The 15,841-nt window shown below is 33.1% G+C and overlaps 1 protein-coding gene across 1 annotated transcript; it reads left to right on the forward strand.

Annotated features, from left to right (window-relative positions):
- The first annotated feature begins 381 nt into the window (after positions 1–381).
- LOC129218863 (uncharacterized) lies at positions 382–9,434 on the forward strand. Its single transcript, XM_054853183.1, has 8 exons — positions 382–409; positions 5,384–5,512; positions 5,731–5,853; positions 6,072–6,194; positions 7,585–7,656; positions 7,736–7,965; positions 8,188–8,347; positions 9,289–9,434. The coding sequence occupies exons 1-8, from the start codon at positions 382–384 to the stop codon at positions 9,411–9,413; spliced, it is 990 nt and encodes a 329-aa protein (XP_054709158.1). The 3' UTR covers positions 9,414–9,434.
- Positions 9,435–15,841: the final 6,407 nt, after the last annotated feature.

The raw sequence follows: 15,841 nt of genomic DNA on the forward strand, positions 1-15,841 counted from the left end.
ATACTACAGAGTAGTTGAGTCAAACCTAATGGTAGCATTGTGAAGGCTAAGCAGATCCTAATCACTGCATCACCTCGCTTCCAGGTTAGGTTTACCCCTACTATGGAGCAATATTGCTGAAGAAAGGAAGATTTTGATAATTCACATAAGGTTACTATAAATCAACAGGATTACTAAAATAAAATTATTTACGCTAAAAATGAGACGACAACGCCAGATTCCCTATGATCGAAATATCCCTCGAAGAAATTTGATGCTTGCTTCAGAGAAGCCTTCATTCAAAATTATCATTACAATTACTATTAATGTTACTGTTATATGGCACCAAACTTTTATAACAATGAGTTTCATATTGTCGCGTAGATGAAGATAGCGAAGACAATGTGGAAGCCGAATGAAGCAAATACTCGTTAGTCTCAACTCGAGATCTTTATTCAGAACCACGAATGAACGTTACATCTCCTTATATACAACTTGAGAAAGTGCTGGAACTTTCCAGACTTGGAAAGATACAGAAATTAATAGAAGATTCGAGAAAATACGGGAAACAGTAGAAACGAAATTTTAGTAAAATTCACTTTGTCCTAGTCGGGATTTGAACCCGGGTCGCTCGTGTGGGAGGCGAGAATTCTACCACTGAGCCACCGTTATCCACGGATGAAAAGTGCGAACTTCGCTACAATATCATTTAATAGGGAAATTGCATAAAATTGACTGTTTTTTGCCCATATTTTTTTTTCTAAAGAACAAATATGGTCAAACAAAGTAATGGGACCTAAGTTGAGTCATCCCCTATCCATTAAAAAAAGAATCATCAAAATCGGTTCACTAGGTGAGACGCTATGAGTGGACAAACAAAAAAAAAAAAACATACATACGGTATGAATTGATAACCGCCTCCTTTTTGAAGTCGGTTAAAAAGCAGTGCTGCGCAGTCGGAGTCGGACAGATTGTGGAGACAAGGAGTCTGAGTCGGCATTTGTAGGTTAAAAATTCCAAGAGTCGGAGTCATTTTCCCTCAATGCTTGTAACACTGCCAGTGATTGCGGGGTCGGAGTGAGAGTTGGAGTCGAACTGGTTTTAAGGTAAAGGAGTCGGAGTTGAATTGTTTGTCGGTGAGTTAGAGGGGTGATTAAAAACTAATTGTATCGAAAGCCAATGTGAGCACGAAGCAATGCGTTGGCTTTTCGTTTCCCGCGCTGTTTCTCTCTGTCGACTGCTGTCATTGGTTTTTCGAATCAAAAACAATTTTTACTGTGTATTATCTTAATTTTTGAAAGAGTTTATAACTTAAACAAAGTTTTGTTTGCCTAATTCTGTCCTGATATTTTTGTAGTTCCAACTACATCTTATAAGGCTTCAAAATGCAGAATTTTATATCAATTTTTCAAAATTTCCTCCGGGGAAGAAATCCCCGGGCCTCTTACCAATTGGGAATATTTTGTACTCCACTTAAAGGGGAGTCATGTGTCACTTTCTTGATAACATTTCCCCTCTTAAGGTCGATCCAACACAGGACATCAGGGAAAACACATTAAAACACGATCATCCAAAATTAAAGTATTGCTGTATCGCTGTATGTATCAGATGAAAGAGACAGACATAGTAAAGGAGAAAAAAAAAATATTAAAAAATGCATCTCTTACACCACCGAGAGAAACGTTGTTAAAACTGCAAAAGGGGCCCCATACCTTAAATGGCTTAGAGCCCCGTTAAATCTAAATCTGGCCCTGAGTTGGAGTCGGCCATTTTCCCTCCGACTCAGTAGATCTGCAAAAATGGTCTATGTAGATAAATTTTGGGGTAAGACTTTGAATTTACATTTCCCCCCTTTAGTCTGGAAAGAGAATTAAAACTTAAAATTTGAAATTATGACCTATTTCAACTGGCATGTTCAATAAAAAGTTTGAAACTAATGGTTATGCATTTTCGAATTATGAATGCTTCAAAAAATTTGAAAAATAAAAAAGTTAGGTATATAGTTAATTTAAAAAAAAAAAAAAAAACTTACACAAAAGAAACTGGTGCAATTAATGTTAATCACTTTGATACTTAATAAGTTTGTTTATGACGTAATATCGTCGGCACTATGCTGAACTACCGAATATGAAAATTGGCTCTTTTCAGGAGAGCCGAAACAATATTTTTGTCCACCAGACGCTTTAGTTATTTTCAATTTTTTGATTTTTATAAACAACATTAAGTGTAAATCTTATTGTTTGAAGTACAGTAAACTCTCGATTATCCGCGAAAGTCTCGGAAAAAGAAAAAAAAATAGTTGAAAAATTCTGTTCTTCAAAAACGCGGATCTGAAATCAATTCGTCCCAGACTTTTTTTCCCTTTCCCACGACAAGTGCTCCTTCTCAAGAAACGCGAAAGTCGGTATGCATTGTCATCAACTTCTCTTTGACACGTGCCTCAAGGGAAAGCGTTCAGCTGATTTCGATAAAACACATGTGTTTACTGAAGACCCCTAGTTTAAAAGAGCGTAAGACATTATCTTTATCATCTGTTCCGATTGAGAAAGGTTAGGAAAACGCCTACAGGTCTTCTGGGAATTCTCTGATGGGGTCTTTTTTTGTTGTGGTCACTGTTTTCACTTCTGGGCTGTTGAATGTTTTAGGTTGACGGAAAGTTCCTACTCATGATTTAAATTTTAGTTTATTTTAGTTCTGTAGAACTTGAAATACAAGTATTTTTTAATGCCGCATCTCTTTTAAACGTTTCACGTTTTATTAACAATACAATCACTGTCAAGCAAAAGATAATTTATGTCTTCTTTACCTCTGGTTTTAAACCTTTTTCGGATTATAAGCGACTTCCTTTATCCGCGGTACCTGAGCCACTCAATTCCGCGGATAATCGGGAGTGTACAGTAGTAATAGCCCTTTTTGAGTACTACGGCAAACCATTGAATTTGAAAAACGAGATTCGCGATTTTTCACCTTCGTTTTTTACCGAGTTTAGCATAGTGCCAATCATATTATAAAGTTTCGTTTTTTTTTTTTTTTTTTTGGATTACACAAAACACACACACATACACATTACTTTCGTTTAGTACATTCAAAAACTTAGAACCAACGGTGAGGAGTTGAAGTCGGACTGATTTTGAGGCAAAGAAGTCGGAGTCAGGAGTCGAAGGTTTAAAAATTCAACAGTCGGAGTCGATCATTTTCACTTAAAATCAGCAACCCTGCCAGTTCTTGTGGAATCAGAGTCGAAGGCTCTAAAATTCCCGAAGTCGGAGGTCGGAGTCGGTCATTTTTCTTCCGACTCCGCAGTCTTGCTTAGAACTGCTGGTGTGACTATTCATTTCAATAATTTAAATCTCACTACATTTTAACTTTTATTTTCTATTTCAAACATGCTTCGGCGGCCCACACATTTTCCTCCAAATAGCTGTGATTTGTACGATGATATTTGTAAAAATCTAGGAATGAAATATGTTTGCGGCCCCTATGAAACTATCATGATTATTTATCTGATTAGCCCGGTTGCCCGCCGGCTCCATCCACCACCAGCTAGGCCTAATCGATGTAGACCTTTTATTACCATACAAATTAATTAAAAAATCGTAAAAATTTGCACCTTTTCTAATTTTTTTAGCGCAAAATTTTTACCCGTTTCCAGTTTCTATTTGTTATCAAATAAAATACTTGTAATGGGTTTTAGCAAACTAGGCTCTTCAAAATATTTTCAATTTTTTCTCTTGATTCTGCTTTTGCGCTAGCAAAACTTGGTAGCTGTAATCGTTTTCCCTTTTCCATGCTTTCCCAAGTTATCCCGGAAAAATAATATAATGAAAGAAAATATAAATAAATTTAATTTTATACGTGTTCTGACTCGCGAGGTTCATCTTAATATAAAGCTAGGCATCGGACTCAAGTTTTTTTTTTGAATTTTTTAACTTAATATTAGTTGCTCTTCTTTTGTTTACTTAAGATGTGGGTTTCTCTGCTCCCCAATAAATATTTTGAGCTAGTGGATGAGCACTGCTATAACCTTGAGCCCTGGAGTTTCCCTCCGTAAATTTGTGTGTTTATAAGGTTTGATTACGGAAGGAGGGGGGCAGCGGCGTACGCAGACAAATCAGTTCGGGAGGGGCTGAGCTCGAAAGTCTTTGAGCTGGGGAGGGATACTTATGAACTGTAGCTAAGAAAAGTTCATGTATCGCTTTTCTGATATCAATACGAATGTAAGATTTCAAAAATACATCATAAAAAAAAACTTGTTCTTTATTATAATTTTTATAATTAATTTTGAAAATTTCAGGGGGGGCTGTAGCCCTATCAGCCCACCCCCTGGGTACGCCACTGGAGGGGGGGGGAACCCTCAGTATCTTAATTGGTCACTAACCCCATCACCCTAACGTTACCAAACATGACCTAAAATTGCGTTTTCGATACTTTAATTTTAAAACTTTTTCAGGATGCACCTCGGCTCTCACTCCCTATAAAATACCATTACAGATCGACTAAAAGTTCGTTTATTGGACTTCAATTTCTTAAAATTATCATAGTCAGACTTTTCGTCAATATCTGATTCTCAGACAGTTCTAGTTTATTGATCTCGCGATGACCCTGCTCACAAAAACCTAGTTTCATGTTTTGCATTTTAAATTTGATTTTTTTCCATACATATTTCATTTTATCTATTTTAATTTTTTTATTTTTTGCTTTTAATTTTTATAGGGAATTCGTACTTTTAGATGCAAAGAATGATTAGTTTCTTTATCACTTTAATTGGAGGGGGGCAGAGCCTGATTACCGCAGGGGCATGTGGGGCACAGGCCCTTCCTCTTAGATTTCAGGGAGGGGGGCCAAAATCCCCTTAATTTATCATGTTAATTAAAAATAAATAATGATTTCACTCAGAATCTAGAGTACAATGATATCATTGATAGTTTTGCAAATGCCAAAACAAGGAAAAAATCTATTTGTTGTTAAAAATTCGCCTTAAAAGTGTGATCTCTTTGCAAATCAGAAAACCACTCCAAATTTAGTCTGTATTTACTATTAAAAGTTATATGATAGATCATTTTGGTATTTACGGTTTACTGCAAAGTTTAACCACATTTATATATTTATCGTATACTACTATATCTCTTCTACTTTTTGAATGTATATATTACATTGTGATATGAGGTACCACCAAATTTAGTACGGTTGTGTAAAAACACAAGTATCGAAATATTTTATTGCTTCAACATATAAAAAAAAGCTGGAATGGGGGGGAGGCACAAAATGAATTTCCTGAAATAGAAATGTGCCCCATGTCCAATGTCAGGATGATCAGGCTCTGGGGGGGGGGGGATCTTGCAAAGTAAAATTTGGCTATGCCCCCCTGTCGGGCAAGTTTGCCACCCTGTCGGGGAATTCCTAGCGCCACCACTGAAGATAGATGAAGATTCCTTCACTCTGTCTACTTTGTCAAATCTGTGTGGCATTCCGGAGCTCAATAGGCAACCCAGTACCCAATCTTTGTTACTAAATAAATCTTGTGGAAACAGAGGTAAATTTAAAAATATATTTGTTTTTTTTAAATAAGACAACTGTTATAACTCATTTAGCAAAATGTTTGTCTTAAAATAATAATAATTTAACAAGCTGAAATTTGGAGTGAGACATGTTTTAAAAATGCACAAATCATATTTTACGAACCTTTAGAAACTTGTGCCATTCTTGAATTTTTAGAAATTGCCATTATTAAAACTCATTTTAATAAAATAGGTGGTAAGATAGACGAAGATTCGTTTACCCTGTCTACTTCGCCAGATCTGTGTGGCATTCCAGAGCTCAATAGGCAACCCAGTAGCCAATCTTTGTTACTAAATAAATCTTGTGGAAACAGAGGTAAATTTTAAAATATATTTGTTTTTTTATAATAAGATAACTGTTATAACTCATTTAGCAAAATGTTTGTCTTAAAATAATAATAATTTAACAAACTGAAATTTGGAGTGAGATATGTTTTAAGAATGCACAAATCATATTTTCTGAACCTTTAGAATCTTGTGCCATTTTTGAATTTTTAGAAATTGCCATTATTATAACTTATTTTAATAAAATAGGTGGTAAGACAGATGGAGAGTCCTATAATCTGTCTACCCCGTCAGATCTGTGGGGCATATCACAGCTCAATAGGCATCCCAGTAGCCAGTCTTTGTTGCAAAATAAATCTTGTGGAAACAGAGGTAAATTTTAAAATATATTTGTTTTTTTTATAAGCTATATTTTTTATATTAAGACAAATGTTATAACCCATTTGGCACAATGTTTGTCTTTACAAGAGATTTTTAGATTGGATCAGTTCTAATCTGTATTTTAATGTATCCTACAATGAATATAAAAATCAGTTTGTCGTATGGAATCATAAATATCGAATATTGTGTGAAATTTAAAAGATACAGTTGAACTTGCTTATAACGAGCATGAAGTGACCACGATGTTTGCTCACCGTAACAGAGTGCTGGTAAGAAACATGTTTGGGGAAAAGTGAAGAAATACTATATACACATTTGCTATTATCTTTATTTATCATTATTGTTGCTGGTTAATTTGCTTTGAGTTGCCTTATTGTATGATTGTATCTATTTTGTGCACAAAAAAAAAATAAAAAAAAATTGACACTAATTTCTCTAACTTCAAACAAGGGATAATGTTTTTCTGCACATTAAAAGCCCTTGATTAAGTTGAAGGTGATTCAGCTTCAAATTCTTTACATTATCATTATCGATGTTGCTTTCATAAATTTTTTATCTGCATTTGATTGAATTCAAGCTACAACTTCCTCGGAAGTATATTTCAGAAATGACAACATTGGTGTCAACAACTTCACTCCACAAATTTAAAAAAAAAAGAGCCATCCTCATTTTTTCTCAGGATAACTCGTCACAAACGCAGTTGACTCCAGTGTGTCAAAGGAATTTGTCTAACATAGGTTAAGCTGAGTAGGCAGTCATATCGATAGAAATTTTAGGAACCACAGACATATTCCATAGACTTAACATTATACCAACCAAATCTTTCTGATTTCCTCGCTAAATCCAGGTTCTCATTAAATCAGGGCTTGTTATAAGCTAGTTCGACTGTATGAAACATTTAATAACAATGACAATAACTGTTAAATAGTTTGTTCCTAAGTTAGTATTTTAAATACCAGGGCTTTCAAAGACTTATGCAATGCTTATTTAGCAATTTTGACACACTTTGTCACAAAACCATACCTCCCCCCCCAAGGTTTGTAACCTAACAACATCTATAATCCTTTTTTTTTAAAGAAATTCTTATTTAAACTTAATTTACAAAATGTACAAATGTATTGGTCAACAATTACCATTGATTTGAAAAAAAAAAAAAAACATGATATGCATATTTACTTCATTTTAACAATAAGTAACACACAATTTGTACAATTTAAAAATTCATTTAAACTTGAATGTGGCATAACAGTGTCATTGACCGTCCCTACCCCTCTGGGGCAAACCGTCACATTTTACTGACCCCCCCCCCCCCCTGTGATGTATATAACATATGGAAGTACTATAAGATTTAAGTGATGTTATTTTATTCTGGTGCTTACAGAATTATCTTTAGATGGAAAGCAACCTCCTGCACTTGCATCCAGCTCGGTTTTGTCGAATAAAGATGTAGATGGTAAAAAAAAAATTAATCTCTATTTAGTATAGTGTCACTGACAAGGATTGTTTTATTTTATTTGTTGATTTTTTCGTAGGATACTTAAAAGCAATTCTAAGAAATGTCATATCTATTAAGAATAGAATTAAAAATTTGGAAGACCACAACATAGCTCTAGAGGCAAAAGTTAATGAATTGGATTGTGTAAAAAGGGATAAAACTGAGAATTTGCCGAATGACTTGTCCAAGTTGCTACCACTCTCAACTTTTGATGAATTCAATATGCTTGAAGAAAAGCTGTCTGATGAAATGACGAGAAAACAACTGGTATTTAAAACTTTTCTGGTTTTGGTTACTAATGTTGCTTAATTTCAGAACTAAACATTTAGCATAGTCTAGAGAAGTATTTATTTTCACATGTTTGTAAGTATAAAACTTTCAAAGTGGCAATGATTAGAATTATTTTGCACTTCAGTACATTTTGCTTTCTAATTAGTGTGGCTTTTGGAAAAAAAAAGTTTAATGTTTTATTTATTTTCTTGATTTCAGGTATCTTACTTACAAAGAGTGGGAGGTACTGGGTTTCGTCAGGTAGCGACACTAGTGTTGAAGAAATTGTTTACAGATGCATTAGCAGCTAAATTCAGCTTCTTGGGACAGAGGGGGAAGCTCAGCTTTAAAACATCAAGAATATGCAGCATAATATTTGGTAAGCTAGTGACTCCTCTTAAGGGATTACATGTAATTTTAGTTAAACTTTTAGGTATATAGTTTTAATTTTTTTTTTGTGGTTATTGTAGAAATTATTGTTCATTTCCAGAAAAGTAGTGTGAGAGCTTTACGAAGTGTTGTGAACTTTCTTTTCTTTTTCATGCAAGAAATAGGAAAATTTATGCTATTATGTCTTTAAGTCAAAGGTTATAAATTTCTCAAAGTTCAAGCTTTTATTATTTTTTAAAAATAATTGTTTGTTTAGTAACTTTATTTGGTTTATTTATTTACTTTTAGCAATTGTTTTCTTTCATGAAGGCATTTTTTAGCAGAATTCATTAGTGAATTTATGTAGTGAGTGCTTTTTATTTAGCTCCCTAAAATCTCTTAATTTTTATATGTTTATTTAGAAGTTAAGAAGCTTTCACTTATTTTTATGAGATCCATTTTTGCCACTTTTTTATGTTTCCAAAATTTGTCTATTACAGTGGAATAATTATATGTCAAAACATAGAAAAGGAATGTTTATTTGTTAAATTAAAAGTCAACACCCACGCTTTTTAAAATTCTTAAGTGTCAGTTCAACAAGCATTCATAGTGCTTTATTTAAAAATCATGCAATCTTATAAATAGTATTTCTTATTAATGTATGCTTGACCTACTTTCTGTTTCAAACCCAACCCTCCCCAATTTTTTGAAGGAAAAAAATTAAAAAAAAAAAAAAAAAAACGAAGCACAAGTGGCAATATTGGACTTTTCTCAACTGTGTACAAGTTGAATGGCTCTTCCACCCACCCTTTTTCTAAAGTGATCTTTATGGGTAACCTCTGAATACACTTAAGTCTTTGTTCCAATGCACATACTTTTATTAATTCATTTTCCAGCATTTTCTTTGTTAGCCAATTCTCTTACACTCATGAATACCTTTTTTCTTTACAGAGAATGCAACAAGTACCAATTTGAGTGGAGCAACAGAAGAGAATGTTACGAAAGTTGTTGCTGACTGGTTGCGTCATGCAAACTCACGTGACAAGAGAAAAAGACAAAATCCATCTGTACAATAGTTATGATATTGTTGTTTAATAAATAAATTATGCAGTCTGTTTTGAAATTTATGTAGAATTTTTTTACATTTCTTAAATTTCAATGCATTAATAACTCAAAGTAATTTGGCTTTGATATTTCTTTTTCAATGATTAATTACTAATTTATTCAATGATGTCAATTTTTGCAAAATACTATTTCCAGTAATGAACATTTGGCATTTTCCTTTTATGAGAAGAAAAAAAAAATTCATATAAAATTAAAAAAAAGAATCTCTTGACTGTTGATACTAGACACCTTCATTGAATGTTTAAGAATTTCCGAAGGCTAATTGACATAAGATTTAAAATGTAACTATTATAAGAAATAATACAATCAAAGTCTATTTCATATAGGCTACAGGAGATATTCCAAAGGATACAGAACAAAATTATTCTCAATAATTGCATAAATTTATTTGTTTTTAATAACGGGATTTGGGCATCTTCTTTATGAGGGGAAAAAATTATTCTTTAATTATAAATTGATGTTTTCACACATATTAATTTTGTTTTTATTTTGATTTCATATTAAAAAAATATCTTAACAAATTTACTCAAACACCAAGGAAAGCCTTTAGTGATTAATATACAATTAAAATATGCATTTGTTAACTCAAGTTTAGGCTTTGAATTTTTTGTTTGTTAAGATTAATTGCTGTAATAAAATTTGAATTATGCATACAAAACAAATAGTTTACTGTCTACTTAAATATGAACACAAAATAGCAGGGACGTAACTAGGTCATTTTCGAACAGGGGCAAGATCTCGTTTAGGCGCCCCCCCCCTTCCCCTATAAAAAATATTTTAAAATTTTTATTTCAAAAATATAAATTTCAATTAGGCAGTGATAAAGGAGACCGCATACGTTGATAAGCATATAAATACAATTTTTTCGTAATTATAAGTTTTTATGCAGTTTTATCACTGTATTGCATTTTTTTAAAATTTCGATAGGGAGTAAAACTCATTAAATATTTTATTTATTATTTTACGTACGAAGTTTTTCGAGGAAAAATATTTTGCATTTCCACACAAGAGAATAATTAACAACTTGTTGTATAAAATTTTTATTTTTACCAGGTAGCTCTGCCCCCTGATCGTTGACGCTCACCAACCCCCAAAGATTGCTTCGCAACCTTATTTGATTCGTGAAGATTTAAATCGTCTGTCAGAAAGAATCAGATTTAAAAACACGTTACGAGTTCCGTTTCGAACAAAGTGAAAATTCCCTCTCCCTCCCATAGACAATAGAATTTACGTTAAGAGCTCATTTTTGGAACACAATGCCACTCCTACCTGAAAATATAAAAATAATTTGATAGAAATAAATATGCATAACTGAGATAAAATACTTTTTTTTAAAAATCGCTTTGGAGAGCATTTTTCCGAGTTCGAAACTAACTTGCACCAACTTGCACAGCTATAGGTGCTCCGAGCATTGCAAAACGGCAATTTTGTATGTTTGAAAAACTGCGTTTGAATTCTTACACTCTAGTAATATATTTTGCTCTTTAGCTCCGGATTGAGCCTAGGATTTTTCTGTAAAACTGAAACTCTACAACGACTTTCCAATTTATTGATAAAACTAATGGTACCCGCACGGCTTTGCCCGTAATAGAAAAATTAAAAGGTCTTTTGGTTCGCCTGTATATTTACAAATAATGTATGGTGAATTTTCTCGCCAATTGGCTTGTACCCATGTTACGGTTCCACGCTATGATAATTTCGTATTTCGCCAATTGGCTTGTGCCCATGTTACGGTTCCACGTTATGATGATTTCGTAATTTACTCGTCCATCTTATGATTTTTTTGTTCTTAAAATTGGAATAGAAAAAGAACCGTATCGAATTTTCGAAAAATCGCTTCGAGGTGCACACCCCCATGCTACAAACTAACTTTGTGCCAAATTTCATGAAAATCGGCCGAACGTTCTAGGCGCTATGCGCGTCGCAAAGATCCAGACATCCTCCGGACAGAGAGACTTTCAGCTTTATTATTAGTAAAGAAGATAGAGATTGTTGGAAGCTTCATTTGATGACGAAAAATTTTTTTAAAACATGAAATATTAAGGAATGTGAGAAATCTTTCATCAGTTTAATAGGCAATTTATGTGAAATTTTGGCTTAAAAAATTAATTGCAAAAAAAAAAATTAATAAATAAATAAATAAAAAAAAAATAAAAAAATAAAGAAAGAATTAATTTGAATTTTGACATCTGGAATTCAAATTATGTTTTTCGCAATTAGGAGTGCGTGTGTGTGTATGTAGGCGTATAAATTTCAGCTGACGACGCCAATGAAGCAAAATAAGAGGTATAAAATATAGTTGATTTCTAACACATTAATTGAAGTAGATGATACAAGCATATCTAAAATATTGTATGGGTGGCAAAAAATATATCGAAACTTAAGTCTAAAATTTCTCATTTTAGCGCAATTTATCTTTAAAAACCTTAGTATTTTCTAAAGCAAAATGGACAGCTTCTTGCACTTTAAATTGAATCTCCATCATTATAATGCGAGATTTTTCTCCAAGAATGAGAAAAAATGTAAACTAAACTAGACCAAGGAAACAATATAACGGTTTTCCCTTTGGCTAGTGGAGTAGACAAGCTCTCGTCATTGTAAATGAGATGAAGGCATCATGTTGGTAGCTTTATGACGTTTAATTGTAGAAAAATGACACTTGACCATTTTCGCTGTTTTGTATTGATGTGTACTTCCCATATCTTTGCTCCTATATTCTTCCTCCGAGAGGGAGGTTCTTTAAATAAGATATAACAAGTTCTAGTCACTCTATGAAAATACTTTCATGCTATTTACTGCGCCCTCCACACTCTCTTTCCGTCTATATTTACCACTATTGATCCACATTAAACCACGCAAGCTTTCTGCCAGCGTCCGCACTGAGTTTTTTTTTTTTTTTGGTCTTTTTTAATAATTTTTCCTTTTTTTCACAAAAATTAATTTGAGCCTTTACTTAGTCAGTTTAGCGCCCCTAAAATCTGTTGCCCGGGGCACGAGCCCCGTCTGCCCCCCTCTAGTTACGTCCCTGCAAAATAGGTTATCAAGGATTCATAGATTGCTTCCATGTTTCTTGGAAGTCTTAACTCTTTAAGACCGGGAAGGGGGGAATTTTTTACTACAGTTAGGTCCTGACTTTTTCGATCAAGCTATTTTGGAAATGGAATCGTCCACTCTGAGACCCCCTTCGGCAGCATCTCGTCAGTTCTTGTGTGCACTAATTACAGGAGGCGTGGTAAGCTGTCACCTTAATCGCTGTCGCGCTTCAGGCGTGCAGCTTTTATCGCTATTTCCCTAGGCTAGTGTTTATCGCGAATGTTGGTTCAGCTGTCTGCGATCTATAGACACATGGGATGTTTTAAAATTAGGAATAAAACATCTGAATTGCAAAAAAAATATTCAAAAATCAAAAGCAACTTCGGAATGAAGAATTTCAAAGGGAAAAAATAGAGCAAGTCGCATGAATGAAAAAGAATGAATATAAAAGTTTCTTCATTTCCCCCTTCCTCCCGAAATGCGGGCATCTTCACAAGTTATTAGCTATCAATCATTGTAGTTGTATTGCCATTGGGAATTGTACATCGCTGTCACTTGTCCCATCAGTTGAAAATACTTCGGTCGGAAGAAAGGATCTTTGAGGTGGTTTCACAGCGTGACTTTCCATCAGTTCCTAACCATATTGCTAATAAGTTCGTTTTTTTTTTTTTTTTTTTTTGATATCATGTTCAGCCTACAGCGCAAAATGCCTAACCTTTCTAGCAGCTTTAGTTTTTGGAAACATTTCTCCCGATTTCGATTGATTAAAAAAGTTTGAGCACAGCCAATAACTTTTATTCTTCTGCAGAATAATAAATTATAAAACATATAGTTCTTTTTAATACATGTTTTCCTTTTTTATAAAGTTATTGAAAAAGGCTATAATAAAATTATAAAACATTCTTTTTTCAGAAATATAAATATTTTTTAGATTTTTAAGAGACATATTTTAGAATTACAGAAAATCAGAAAAAATATATGTAACAGGGGCATGGCGAGAGAAGGTTTGCCGGGTTGATTCCCAAATCCCTTAACTTTCGCATATTGATTGTAAATCTTAATATATTTTATACACATATATTAGCCGCCTTCAACGCGTAGATGATATTAATCATAAATAAGAACATTACAGTTCAAGCACAAGCTTAAGATTTATTATGCAATAATTTAAATTTTCCAATTTCAATCAATTCCATTTGCACAAACTGATGAGAATAATTACTGAAAGAATGTTTTTGAAACTATTTTAAAACATTTGGAAGAAATTGCACCCCTATCTCTTTTCCATTTCTGAGTATACTACGGACAAGTAATAAAAGCTATCCCAGTCAGGAGAAAAAAAAAGGAAAGATAAAAGAAAATAATAGAAAGATAATTTTTCAAGAGTAATAATGAAAAAAAAATCTTTTCCTCAAAAAACGGGGATTAAGAGAATACTTAGTGGGGAAGTCACGAAATCTTATTTATTTCCCCCCTTTTTTCTTTTTTAAAATAAAACTAGTCTATATAATTGGGTTTTGACATTACTTATGAAATGACAGATAAAAATGGAGTTTGGCGTCAAAATTTGGGATGAATAGCCACCGTAGACTAACTCTTCCAGAGCCGGATTTAGTGGAGGGCAGGCGGGGCTACTGCCCCGGGGCCTCCACAATAAAATTTTTACAACATATCCTAGCTTTCACGGGTCGAAAATATCGGATATGTACATATATATCAAAATATTCGGATACACAGTAGAAGACCATTATAACGCACACCTTGGGACCAGAGGTTTTGCGTTATACAGGTTTTTGCGTTATATAGGTCATTTCACAAATTTTGAAACTAAAGTTCAGAATATGTCTCTATATTAGCACTTCAGAATGAGTTTTATCTGCAATGAGTATTAAAGCACCAACATTACAATTAGTTATTCACAAATAAATATGTTTCACAATCAAACGAAAGTGCATTATCCTGCACTTCTGCTAGCTTCTTGGTTTGCATAACAGCTGCATTTGCAAGAGCCATCTGGTATTTTCTGTTTACTGTAAGGGGGGTACTAATTTCCACTTAAAAGCTTTGGATTAAGATGGAAAGATGAAAAACTGTTTCAAAATAACAATTTTTATGTTTGCATAACAAAACAGAGGTATTTTTTTAACTTCAAAACCTATTGTTTACTTCTGGAAAGTTGTACGGTTTATAGAGAATTGCGTTATATAGGTCTTCTACTGTATATCAAAGTATCGGATATTTTCGAAAATATGATGATCTTTTCGAACCCTGATTAGGGGCCTCCACTCCTTCGTTTGCCCCGGGGCCTCCACACTTCCAAATCTGGCCATGAACTCTTCCAATTATAATCTTCATTCCAATGAAATAACATAAGAAAAATTCAGTTTTTTTTTTTTTTTTTTGGAGTTTTTTGGTTTTATTGCCGCAAAATAAATTAATACGTAAAATCAATCCAAGTAGAAATAATTTTTCAGTGGATTGTTAATTTTTAACTCTGAAAAGTGAGAGGGCAAGGCCCCTTTACTTTTGAAAGTAAGGTAAAATTGCCCCCCGCCCCTCCAACCCACAAACACACAAGTTGCCATGGTTATCGTAGCTAATCGAATATGATAAAGATGAGAGCATACAAATTTTTAACATAGAAATGCAAGATAGATAAATCTGTACTGAACGAAAGTTTTCTTGTTTTGATGCAACTCTGAAATCGCTTAATTATTATTGACAACAATTTCATATTGGGGGAAGGAGGTGACATTTGTTTTCTCTTAAAAAATCAATTAATTCTAAATTAGTGCTAAAAGTGTAAATGCAACAGATGTAGAAGCACAGATTTAGATTTTCTTTATATTTATCAGTAAGTAAAATGCTGTTATGACATGATTTAAAAAAAAATATCCCCTAAAATTTATTCTGATGATGTTTTCCTGAATAATGCCATTTATACAGAAGTAAATATGTACTTTAATTTGTTTGAAGAATTTAACAATTAATTTATATTTTCAAGGAAACAAAGTTGTGGGATGTGCTACTGAAAGCAAGAGATAATGTCTTTTTAAATTGATTAAATGAATTTAGGAAAGAATTAAATCCGATTTTTTGGTGTTTGTTACACTACAATCGTTAAAGGAATATTACAATGTGACTTAGCGCCATTAGAAATTTGTTTATCTCACTTCAGAGACAACTGTTTTTGAAGATTTAAGCAGATTGTCATTTTTCACCTTTTTTTTTTTTTGTAAATCATGGTTCTGAATTTACATGTTGATAAACTGACTGAATTTCCCAAATTAATGAATAAGATGTTGTTCAGAAGAAAACTAGAAAATGCTATTTTGTGATTAAATTT

The sequence above is a fragment of the Uloborus diversus genome, chromosome 3 (genome assembly GCF_026930045.1).
Source record: "Uloborus diversus isolate 005 chromosome 3, Udiv.v.3.1, whole genome shotgun sequence".
Taxonomy (NCBI): domain Eukaryota; kingdom Metazoa; phylum Arthropoda; class Arachnida; order Araneae; family Uloboridae; genus Uloborus; species Uloborus diversus.